This window comes from Corvus cornix, chromosome Z (genome assembly GCF_000738735.6).
Source record: "Corvus cornix cornix isolate S_Up_H32 chromosome Z, ASM73873v5, whole genome shotgun sequence".
NCBI lineage: Eukaryota > Metazoa > Chordata > Aves > Passeriformes > Corvidae > Corvus > Corvus cornix.
The window spans coordinates 59,963,502-59,974,885 of NC_046357.1; the positions used below are offsets into that span (position 1 = coordinate 59,963,502).

General features: G+C 37.5%; 1 protein-coding gene across 1 annotated transcript; it reads right to left on the bottom strand.

Moving 5' to 3' along the window:
- Window positions 1-259: 259 nt before the first annotated feature.
- On the bottom strand, window positions 260-10,877 carry TYRP1 (tyrosinase related protein 1). Its single transcript, XM_010392933.4, has 8 exons — window positions 10,689-10,877; window positions 9,761-10,228; window positions 6,667-6,989; window positions 5,179-5,383; window positions 4,159-4,326; window positions 2,598-2,777; window positions 1,111-1,257; window positions 260-569 (listed from the first exon to the last, which is right to left on the bottom strand). The coding sequence occupies exons 2-8, from the start codon at window positions 10,140-10,142 to the stop codon at window positions 364-366; spliced, it is 1,611 nt and encodes a 536-aa protein (XP_010391235.1). The 5' UTR covers window positions 10,143-10,228; window positions 10,689-10,877; the 3' UTR covers window positions 260-363.
- Between the last annotated feature and the right edge of the window lie 507 nt (window positions 10,878-11,384).

Sequence of the window (11,384 nt, forward strand, 5' to 3'; positions counted from 1 at the left end):
CTAGATTTGACCTTTTCACAAAGGTACTTCATAAAAGAATTCTGGGTATAAAGACTGGATGAAGTCAGATGACATTGGCTATTGGCAAGTTAACTACTGTTTGCCAGATTTTTCAGAAATATGCATGGAAAAGGCATGCAGGTGACTCTTGAGAGATTCTGTTATAATCAACATAGAATTAGCATTTCAAATATGACTTACTGATACCTAGGTGTGATGAAAGTGGAAGTGAAATCTGAAGCAAACATATTGAGACGCCTGACAGTTTATGCTCTTTATTTTAAAGCAGGTGGATGACCACCATTTATGAAATAAAGCAAAAAGATCCCCAGTTTCAGACAGATGCAAAAAAGTGCCATCTCTTCAAACAACAGACTGGCTTGGTGTTGGTATGCCATCATAATCATCTGAGTAGTGCTGATACTGGTCAGTAAGAAGAGGCTGATGCAACTCATCCTTATTTTTCTTGACACGTACGATACATGCGGCAGCAGCAAAGATAATTGCAACAAGAACCAGTGCAGTCACTATTGCAATAGTTATCATCTCTGTGACATGCAGAGCCCGACCTACAAGAAGGAAAACAAAAGGCAAAGATATTAAAAGCAAATGTCAAGTATATGGATAAGTATCAGAGGTTCAGACTGAAACTCAGCATTTGTCATTATTCACTGAGCTGGGGAGTAGAACTAATTCAAATCTTGTTTGATAATTTTTGTTCAGAAATTAGAAGATTTAGTGAGAAGTTTTAGTCTATCTTGCTCCTCTCTAAAATCTGTCCTGGACCTTTCTCATGCCGCCTGGTTTGTGAGGACTTGCATTCTCTCTATGAGTTAATGAAGCTATTTGACATAGGAATAAGGACGTTCTGCAAGGTTAAGATCCAAATATGAACTTCTCCTAAAATTGAGAACCTCGTGCTGGAACAATCTCTGACCAGTAGCTATACCACATCCCAAACAAATATCAGAAAGTAAGGCAGGAAAGGAGAAAAAGGCCTTTACAAAGACAGCAGATATTGTTGGTGAAATTTGAATAAATGTCAAATGACAAAGATACTATAAAAAAAAAACAAAAAAGGAGAGGAAGTATCTAGGTTGCACAGTTTACCTGGCCACTCGACTTCATAGGTGTATCCCAGGTTTTCTGGTGCAGTAACAAACATTTCATTATTGGTTACTGGAGGCCAGAAAGGCACCATGTTGTACTGTCGGTTATGTCCAATAGGGGCATTCTCCAGTGGGTATGTTGAGATATCTAAATTTGAAAGTCAAATCACATTTCTGTAAATAAGTTCAAAATAACTTGGACTACTTTTTTTTTTCAAACTCAGGATTTTGAGTACCCCAGTATTCTTTTTCAGTTGTTCCAGATGGATTGGTTTTCTAGTGTGACAGATACAAAACAGACACTCTGCACTGTTGAAAACCAAGGCCACTAGTGTTATCTTTGTTTTTGAATAGCAACCACCAATAAATTTTTAAAAATTCTGCCTGTGTTGGACTTTTCATTTCTTCTCACTTGGAAAAGGAGAAATATGGAAAAGACTTTTTTCTACATTCTAGCTTTGCCTGATTGTAACAGTGATGAACAGCTCTCCCGTCAGGAGGACAGTTGATGTAAATTCCAGTGGAAGTTTTGGCAACACTGTGTTAAATCAGAAGGAAGTCAGCTGAATGAAAACAGAAAAACCGCAAACCAAACAAAATCAAACCATCAACAACAGCAACAACAAAGCTCAGAACATAAGAAAAAGAAAGTCCTTCTTGGTTAGATGATGCCAAACCGTGTGATAGATCATGTAAGAACCACAAGGAGATAAAATTGCTCTCTGAAAGCTGATGTGGGAAAATTAAGTGAGGCAGGTTGTGGAAGCTGCACAAAGAAGTCTCATTTGTGCAGCAACAGTTGTTCTTCTGTAGAAGAAGGAAGAGGCGTATGGATTATCCTAAGAGGAATCCAGTTGTTGCATTGTGCAGATGATTATATTTGCTGCATGATACATAGACATAAGGGTTAGACTGAATTCTCCCCCTAGTTCACTGATGTCAGTCTCCTTCCCTCTTTATTTTTTTTTCCTTCATTCCTTTCAAATCCTTCCTTCTATTCTTCCTTTCTCCCTGTTTTTCACTTCCTCTGTTCTTTTTGGAGTTAAAAAAGCAAGGGCAGGAACAGTAACCATCCTTTAGAAGTATATGGAGATGGTTACTGAATGTTGGTAGTATATTACAAAGGTGGTAAAAATGACAAGAAGAAAATAGTTATTTAGTCCACACAACAATGGAATGTCCTTCCAGGGTTACATTGTCTTTGCTCTATGGAGACAGTATAGTCCCACATAATGTTTTCTTGAATTGTGCCTGGTCTCTCTGACCAGGTCCCTCCACAGAGAGTGATCTGCAAATGAATGTCAGTGGGGTGAGGAAGAGTGCTTGCTCATTTTAACTTTGTCGTTGTTAACTCTACTAACTGTTAAAATTCCAATCCTCTCTCCTAAAGTTAGGGGCATCTTGCTGTCCCACAAGAAGGAGTTGAGCTCCTGTGACTACAGAGACAGACAGCCACCCATCCTGCCTCTGTCCATGAGAATGTCTTACCTGCAGAATGCCGTCTCAACCACTCGTCAAAAAGAGCATCTGTAAATGTGTGCAGGAGGACAAAAATGGGATCATTGGGTGATAAATGAGTTTGCCCTCCTGTCCCGTTCAAAAACAGATGAGCCAAGTTGTGAAGACTTCGAACTGCTGGGTCGTATTTTCCTGAAGGATCACTGTACCCTGAATATGCAAACAAAGAACACGAGAATTCCAGTGAAGATTTTGTTTGGAAGCTGCAGTTCAAGATGAATACTTTTTTTTTTCTCTGAAAGGCTTTCATGCTGTTGTGTTGCTTTGCTTAAAACAAATGGGTAGCTAACTCTCTACCTACTGACATTTGAGAAATGTTCCTGGAATGCATAATTTTCATATAAAATAGCCTTTATAAAAGAATGCTGAGAATGTGGACTTCAAAGCTGCTGGGTTCTACAGCAAAAATGGCCAAAATAAATAACATCCTAGCATGAAAACAGAGGTGTATATTTAGACCCTACATATATTTCACCATACTAAAATAGTTGCATGAGTTTTGTAACTGGTTGCTAAAGCAGGTGTATTTGCCATTTATTCTAATGAGCTAGCTGTTATGTTTCCATACATTGTTTCCATGCATACTAGGAACACGTATCAGAAAAATTCACATGTTCTGATATTGTTTATTTTTTCAGAGAAGACAGACTGTAGCTTTGCTAGTGCCCAAAACTCCACAACCTTCATGTCAGGTGTTAGGATCTGAAGCATCATGAAAACTCCTCCTGTGTTTGAGCTTTGGCCAGTTGTTCCAGAGAGGGATACATACAACTAATTGTCTAAAGCCATGTTTAGACACCTAGGTATTGGTAGGCAGGGATCTGAACTGTCACTTTGTTACCTTTTCCTGTTAAAAGCTCTGGATTATTAAGGTATAGAAGAAGTTGTCAGGATACTGTCTGAACAGTACAAATCAAACCTTTAGGCTGTTTTCTCTGTTGGGGGGGTGTGTGTTCTGGTGCCAGTGACAGAGAGTTTAATTTTAAATGCACAGAGCTTATAGAAGAACAGTTTTATGACCCAGAGAGCAGGGCTAGCATGTTTAGCAGTAAATCCTGTACCCAGACCTCAATTACTATTTCAAATACTGTTGCACTAAGTACTACCAAAGCTTTCAATTTATTTTGCTTTCTTTTGTTCGTTTTAATTCAGATACAAGAGTAACTGCTAGATGCACTTGTTTGCTGCATTTAGGGATGCAGTGGCATCAAGCCAAAAGCAAGGACTGTCTGTTTTCGACAAAAGCAATTTATTAACTATGTTTCAGGAACCTAAATTGGTTTCTACTTAGTATACCAGCAACAGAATCTTGAGACTTTAGTGCATTTTAGGAGACATAAGCTATAGCTATAATGTAGTTTATCCAGACCTCATTTCCACTTAATACTGAGCTAATACTTAATGCTGAGAACAATGTGTTCTTATTGTCCAACAGCCTGTCTCCAAACTCATACTTCCAACAGGAAAAATGGCAAGTCTGCTCCTTGACCTATTTGGAGTTGTTCCAGGTCTATTTATTTGCCATGTTTACCTTCTACTGTGTTACGGAAACTGTCTGTTGAATTGGAATAGAAAGGAGGAGTGTCAAATACACCAACTTCCAAACACTGGGCAACATCCTCAGGCTCTGGGAGACGCTGTACCATAGGTCGTGCTACATTTCCAGCAGGATTTCGTCGTATGGGACCACCCTCAGTGCCTGGAAATGGAGAGAAGAGAGAAAACAAGGTGCAGAACAGTAGGCCACAGAATGAATACTTCTCAGGACTGAACCATGGAGAAAAAAAGTCCCTCACAAGTGACACACAACTGAATGAACCAGTCAGTTCCTTATGTCAGGCAAAGAATTTCCCTGGGGTCCTGTGTTCTGGATTCTCTGCTCCAGGATGTAACAAGTCATCTACAAGCTTCTTACTGAGGTTTGTTGTTCTCTAAGTGATTTAGGAAAATTTTCTACAGATTTTCAATGTGATTTCCTGATGAGACCTAGGCCAAGATTTATGAGGATGTCCTGATAGGGTATCTGGGGAAAAGATTATGTAAATGACTAACCCAATATTGGGGGGTTCCTATTTTTTCCCCTATTTCCATGACAATGCTTATATAAGAAACTTACTGGAATTTTTCAAACTCCTGTAATTTGGTTGGGTGTGTTAGAATCTGGTATTACATTCAAATCATGGTCCACATAATATAGGGAGTTGTTAGATGTTCTCATTTTAGGAGCAGAATGGCATAAAGGTGATAAGTGGAGTAGTCAGAAGAAAACTTAAGCTTCAGTTAAGAAATAACACTGCCAAACTTAATGATTTATGGTGCAGGAGATGATAGGTACTGCATAAGACGGGAGAGCAAAGCATTTACATTTTCTTGTGCTACAAGCTCCCGATAGTATGTATTGTTTTAACAGACTGATGAAACATGGATCAAGAATATTCAAAAACCACTTTAAGACTTTTTGTCTGGGAAAAAACACTGCAATGTAAAGTATTATATTTATTTATTATTAAGAGAATTTTCTCTCCTGATATCTTCCATCATTCATACTTACTGTTACAGATGGTTCCCAAAGTTTCATAATCTTCTACATTTTCACATAGCACTCGCCACTGAGAGAAGATTGAGTTCTGGCTTATAAGAGAGACATCAAAATTGCTTCTAGCTCCCATCAAGTCATCTGAGCAGATATCACATGTATTTTGTCCTGTTGCAAAGTTCCAGTAGGGCAGTCCAAAAGTGGGGTCCTGTAGCATGTTCTAAACCACATAAATATGGTGTTACTATGTGTGTGACACAGACAGCTATAATATTTACTGCTAGAAAAATGCTAAAAACCAGCTAAATACATCTTAGTAAAAGTCAGAATCCTGCCTCATAGAGGAGAAGAACTCTATGGAAAATTCATGTGGAAGCTTTTGGTAGTTTTTCACATTGATACCTTTGTTCAGAACAGAGAGCTGGACTACTGAAATGAGTCATGGTCTCCTTCACTAATAAGACAGTACCTTTTCCGTGAAACCATACTGTGAGTTGTAAGAAACATAAATTAACACTAAGCCCCCATTTTCCAAATATTTTTAACGGCCTGTCAGCAAGAGCAGTGTTTGTAGTGCACATAATAACTAGGTGGACTGTGGAACAACTGAAGGAAATGTAAAGAATAGGGATACCAGCTTTTCCAATTGCAATTGTTTGGTTCAGGTGTGGGTTGGAGTTGAACAGTTCTGGAGTTAGTGAGGCAAAATTACTTTGACTAATGATCAAGTCAACTGACATAAATAGGAATATATATTAAATCACAGAGAAATAGAACTTCTCAAGGCTTCCACATGGAGAAGTGCCACTGATGACAAATGTGTGTCTTGGAAAGGACTTTGTGCCTCAGCTTGATGTAAAGCAATTAAAGCTAGTGAAAACACTGAAGTGATTTCAGACACTATTTAGTCCTGACCTTGAAAACTTAATTCTTGCTTTTTTAAGAAGGGTGATTGTCCATAAAATTCTATACCCTTTTTATGAATAGGTCGGAATGAGAGAAGAGAAAAAAGAGAAGCACTAATTTATGGAGCAGCTTATAACAAAACACTGATTTCTCTAACCAGTTACACAAATAAAATGTGATTCTGAATCCCTAAGCCATCCCTGTTATCACTTCAGAATTTCTTCTGCTTTGATTAATGTCATTCAAGAATCATGGCCTTGAGATTAAAAACACCACTGGAAATAATATTGTTGGTCCAATAAAATGTCTTATATCTAGAATATGTTATATTTTTTTCCAAGAGATTTTTATGGAAATTTTACATTTTCTATTGCTCTAATTAAAATACTATTTTTAACATCTCTATAAAAATGACAGTCTGAAGCATAAATGCACTCTATTAAATTTAGTGTACTAAATTAGTTACTGAAGTTGAAGCAGAATTATTTCAACACGTAGGAAATGGTGCTATCATTTTTTGCCTCTGTATATGGAGAGAAGTTCTTTAACTGTACAAAACATAGCATGAATACCAGCCAACATTAACACGAACTTCACCTGCATGTCTCTTTCAAGCTGCAATAGATGGTACCTATGCCATGTGACAAAAGCTGGTCCCTCATGAGAGAAATCAACTCCTCCAAAACTCTGCTGCCCCGCACCAAGGAAAGTCTTCCTGACAGAATAATAATGAGACCACACAAAGTAGTTATAAATGGAGATATTCTCGAACTGAGGTGTGTTGCCATCAGGTCCAAAAATTTCTTCACGTCTTCGTGTGGCAATAACGATGTCAGGATGGACTGTCATCTTGGCCTGGTGTAAGGCATTCACAAAGCGATTCCTTTCTTCTGCACTTAGATCCAAAAGATTCCTTCTGACTGTGGTAATACAGAAGAAGCAAGTTACCAAAGTAATAAACACTCAAGTCTGATCTCACAGAACTTACTTATTGCATTCCTAATAATTCTGGGTAAGTCCCTTTTTCTTGAAGAATTCACCCTTTTTTTTAATTGGGGAATCTCACTGAGAATAAATAGAAGATGTTATTTATTTTGAGAAAAGCTGAGGTAAATTAAAATAAAGCCCCAGTCCTTGCAATTTTAGTGCTTTTAGAAGTACTGTTACAGATCATCTTTCCATCCTGCCAGAGAAAAGTTCTTGGTCATACAAATATTTCAGAACTTCATCCAATATACTTAAGGTTTCCGGTGGTAATAATGTACAAGAAATGAATACTATAAACCAATTTATAATAATCAGAAACTGTCTGTTTGGCAATTTAATGAAGAATTAATTTTTTTATTCTTGAACCTTTGTAGGAAAAAGGGCAGATTCACCAGTGAATTATTGTGAATTTCACATAGTACAGATCTCTTTAATGTCATTACCTGACATCATTAACAATTGCCATATATTAATCCTTTTTAGAGGTATATCTCAAAATAATAAAAAAACCATTGTCCACATATAGAGAGTGAAACAAGGAAGAAAACTGGCCTGTTGAAATACCAGTATTTCAGCAAGAAGTACAGAGTTCAGATCACCCCAGTCCTTCTTTCACCTGGTCTGAGAAGATTTCAGGCTAAGTTTAGACTAAGATGAGGATAGAAATCCTCACAGTTGTTAGTCAATATTTACTTATTGTCATTATAAAAAATACAGTTAAAATCTGTAATTGTCCAAGGGATAGATTATGTTGATACAAGTAGCAACAGATATTCAACATGAATCTATATGAAGAAGAAAAGTGAATTACATTTCACTAAAAAACGTTGATTCAGTGAGGGATATTTTAGCTTTTGGGAAGTTTGAAGAAATGCTTTCATGAAACAGGAATGTCATCCAAGGACTGCGTATCCTGAAACATGCTTTTCTGTTTTGCAGAACTGAACTGACAGGCTAGCCCTCATCACTGAAGTGTTGCATTTTTTGTTTTTGTTTTTTTGTTTGGTTAGTTGGTTGGTTGGTTTGTGGTGTTTTTTGTAGTGTTTCAAGTAGAGAACTATTTACATAGGCATCTTAACATTTTCATTTTCAAAGTATATGCCTGAGCCACAGCAAAAAATTGTGACTATTAATGGAGTTAGTCATGAACTGAGAAGATATGAAGACACCAAACTGCATTTTACAGCAATTTAGTATGGATATGCCAACAGTAATCCAGTAATTATTTCTAAAATCTGAGCAGATGGGGCCAGGTCTATAAATGGGCAAAAAAGATGAGCTCAATGTGGAAACTTAAAGCATAATAAGAAACTAATTTACTCTTTTTAAACTCATGTTATCATGTATAATATATCTGATTTACTTGGCATTTTAATGCATTGTAAAAGATTTAATGAGAGAAGAGTAAGAAGTGCTCTTGTACATTCTAGAAAATTAGCTAAAACTGCTGTTTGCCTATCTCTAGTTTTACCTTGTTAAATTTGTGTGTGTTAATATTTATCTCTTGGTTATTCTTCAGAGGTATTATCATTATAAAATAGAATAGGCCTGAACACCAGAGAGTGCAATCTGGCTTAGCAGACCCAATTCAGATGTAATACTTTCTGCTTTCTAGTTTAGTTCTTGGAGCTCGAAGGCTGAAAATAACCAATTCAAATATATTTTTCATAGCCATCAATAAATTATTATTAAGGAATTGTTAAAATTTTGATTTGGTAAGTGGTGCTTTGTTAACCCTTGTTGGAACATGCTCTTACATTCATGGAATATTCCCTTATGTGGTGAAAACGTCCGTGCTGATTTCTGTTTCTGCAAGAGGCACTGTACATTTGTGCTAGAAACCTCTTGTTTCACATATCAGCAGAACCCATTGTTCATTTGGGGGGAATTATGGATTTTACAGGATTTCAATGACATCTTTAAAGTTAGAAGTGTTTAAGGTTAAAAATAAAGATTGAAATCTTGTTCATTCAGATGGTTTTCAGATGAGAACAAGGATCTGTCCCCAAGATTGTTTGTCTTTTTAAATTTACCTATAATATTCAACATTTTTCTAGTCCTGCAAAGATTTAATATACATTTTTAAAAAAATTTAAAGATCTGTTTAGTGGTATGCTAGACTAAACTGAAGCTGGAGAACTCTCAGAAAGACTTACTATGCCCTGGACTGATTCATTTGAACAGTCCATGGTCATGACTTAACGTTTTTAAAGATATTGATAGCGACAAGGAGAGTAAATATTTAGTGGAACAGGTACATAGTTTAGAATTATAATAAGGGGTTTTGAATGAAAAGAACCACTGCCTCACAAAATAGTCACGAGGTGTTAAATATGTTGAGGTACATATTATTCCCAGACACACTCACAAACACATATACATGTCTATATATATTGTTTTACTCTTAAATAATTCCAAATAATACTTTTTTTTTTTTTTTAATTTATACATTCTGTCCTTTAATGGACTTTCCTAAATTGACTACAGGTTTCTTTTCTTCCTTTTACTGGCGAGTAAATACAAGTAATTGATGCATGTGCTGAACAGCTCACCTAGCACTTGCCTTAATAACCTCTAACAGCATACCTTTGCTAAATAAATATAATGGACATTTTGTGTCTTAAAGAGAAGAAATAGACTAGGTACATTTAGAAACAAGCACTGACAACGAGCAACTTTCATGTCATATTTCTGATGCTCTTACCTATACTGATCTGTTGGCTACAGGTAGGTCCAGTCCAGCCGGGTCGGCAAGAGCCGCAGTTGTAGCCAGAGAAGTTCCCGTTGCAGCGGCAGGTTTGGTTGAAGAAGCGGATGGGCCACTGCTCACGGTCATCCCGCCCGTCGTGGATGTACTGTGGGCCGTGGGGTCGCGAGTCGACCGTCACCTGTACGCACCGGCCCCTTCCCGTGGACACACCACACCGGTCAGTACCTGGCCCAAACACAGGGAAATAGTCTGGGCAACACATGCCGCTCCTCAGGGACTCAACAGTTGCGCACTGCCGAGGGAACTGAGCTCCAGCTCGACCCAATGTGCTAAGCAGCAGGAGCAGGGAAAGGTAGAGCAGCGTGGGGATCCGCATGACAGCGGGTCAAGCAGAGCCGGCTTGTTCCCAGAGCTGGCTGTCCACACACGCTGACTTTCCTGTGATGGGACACCTAGCTCCCCCTGTGGAGAGACAGAGAAAGAGAGAAAGAGAGAAAGCAAAATAAAAACAAGTGATACAAATCTCTGGGCTACCCCTTTCACCCTAGAAAATTCCTTCTAACTCTACATTTCAATACTCTGAGAAGGCAAACAACTCTGATCACAGACACTAATATTCTTCTCATTATCTGCACAAAAGATAGTAAGTAAGTAGACCTATATTTGCTCATTAACTTATAAATTCTTCCAAAATATTCATTCACATTTTATGCTTGCTAGACACATTTACTTCACTACCACAAAATTCTAAAACCTGTCTAAGGCACCAGTTTTCTGAAACTTTTTTTTCCACCCCTCCTTCCCTCCCCCAGTTCATGCTTTTTCTGCATTTAACTAGTGTGTCTTGTTCTCCCCGCTGTTTTCTTGCTGTTCTCCAATGCCAGCTCCAACATAAAGTGAAGCAATACTTCATGCATTGTACCTGTTTTCTCTTCCTGGTACCTCTCCACTGCTGAGATCTGGTTCTATCTCTGCACGTCCTATGACTGTCTAACCTGAAATAAGCACAGCTAATTTCTCTCCTGGTTCAGTCTGCTTGCTAATCCTTCTTGTACCAACACAGTATGGCTTGGCCTCACCCTCCTTCCTCTCTTAATCCCCTTTCTACTTCAGTGCATTTCTCTAGACTTTAAGTACTTGAACAGCACATGATTTCTTTCATGCTTATCTCCTTGTGATTTTAGAAGTTTTAGCAAAGGTCAGAGACAAATACTTGAATTCAAAACAGATCAAATGTGAAGTCGGGTTTTTGTTTTGGTTTTTTTTTTAATTACTTGCAAAGAAAGGCTCACTTGAAAACAGACAAAGAACACTGGGGAAAATCACATTTAACAGACACTTGGGAAAAATTCTTAAGATGGCATTTTCAAGATCAGGCTGAAGTAAGTGACTAAGATACGTTACTTATAAAATGAAAAACTCCGACCTTAAACTTACATTTTTCAGTTTAACAATTCATTTGATACCAAAAAAAAAAAAAAAAGACAATCATCATATTGGAATTTCCTTAAATACTAAGTTCGGAGCAGGTGCTATGAAGGGTAATGAAACAAAGAAATTGACGAAACCCTCTCTTGAATGAAAAAAATGCTTCTTTAATCTTTGCAAGGATGATTTC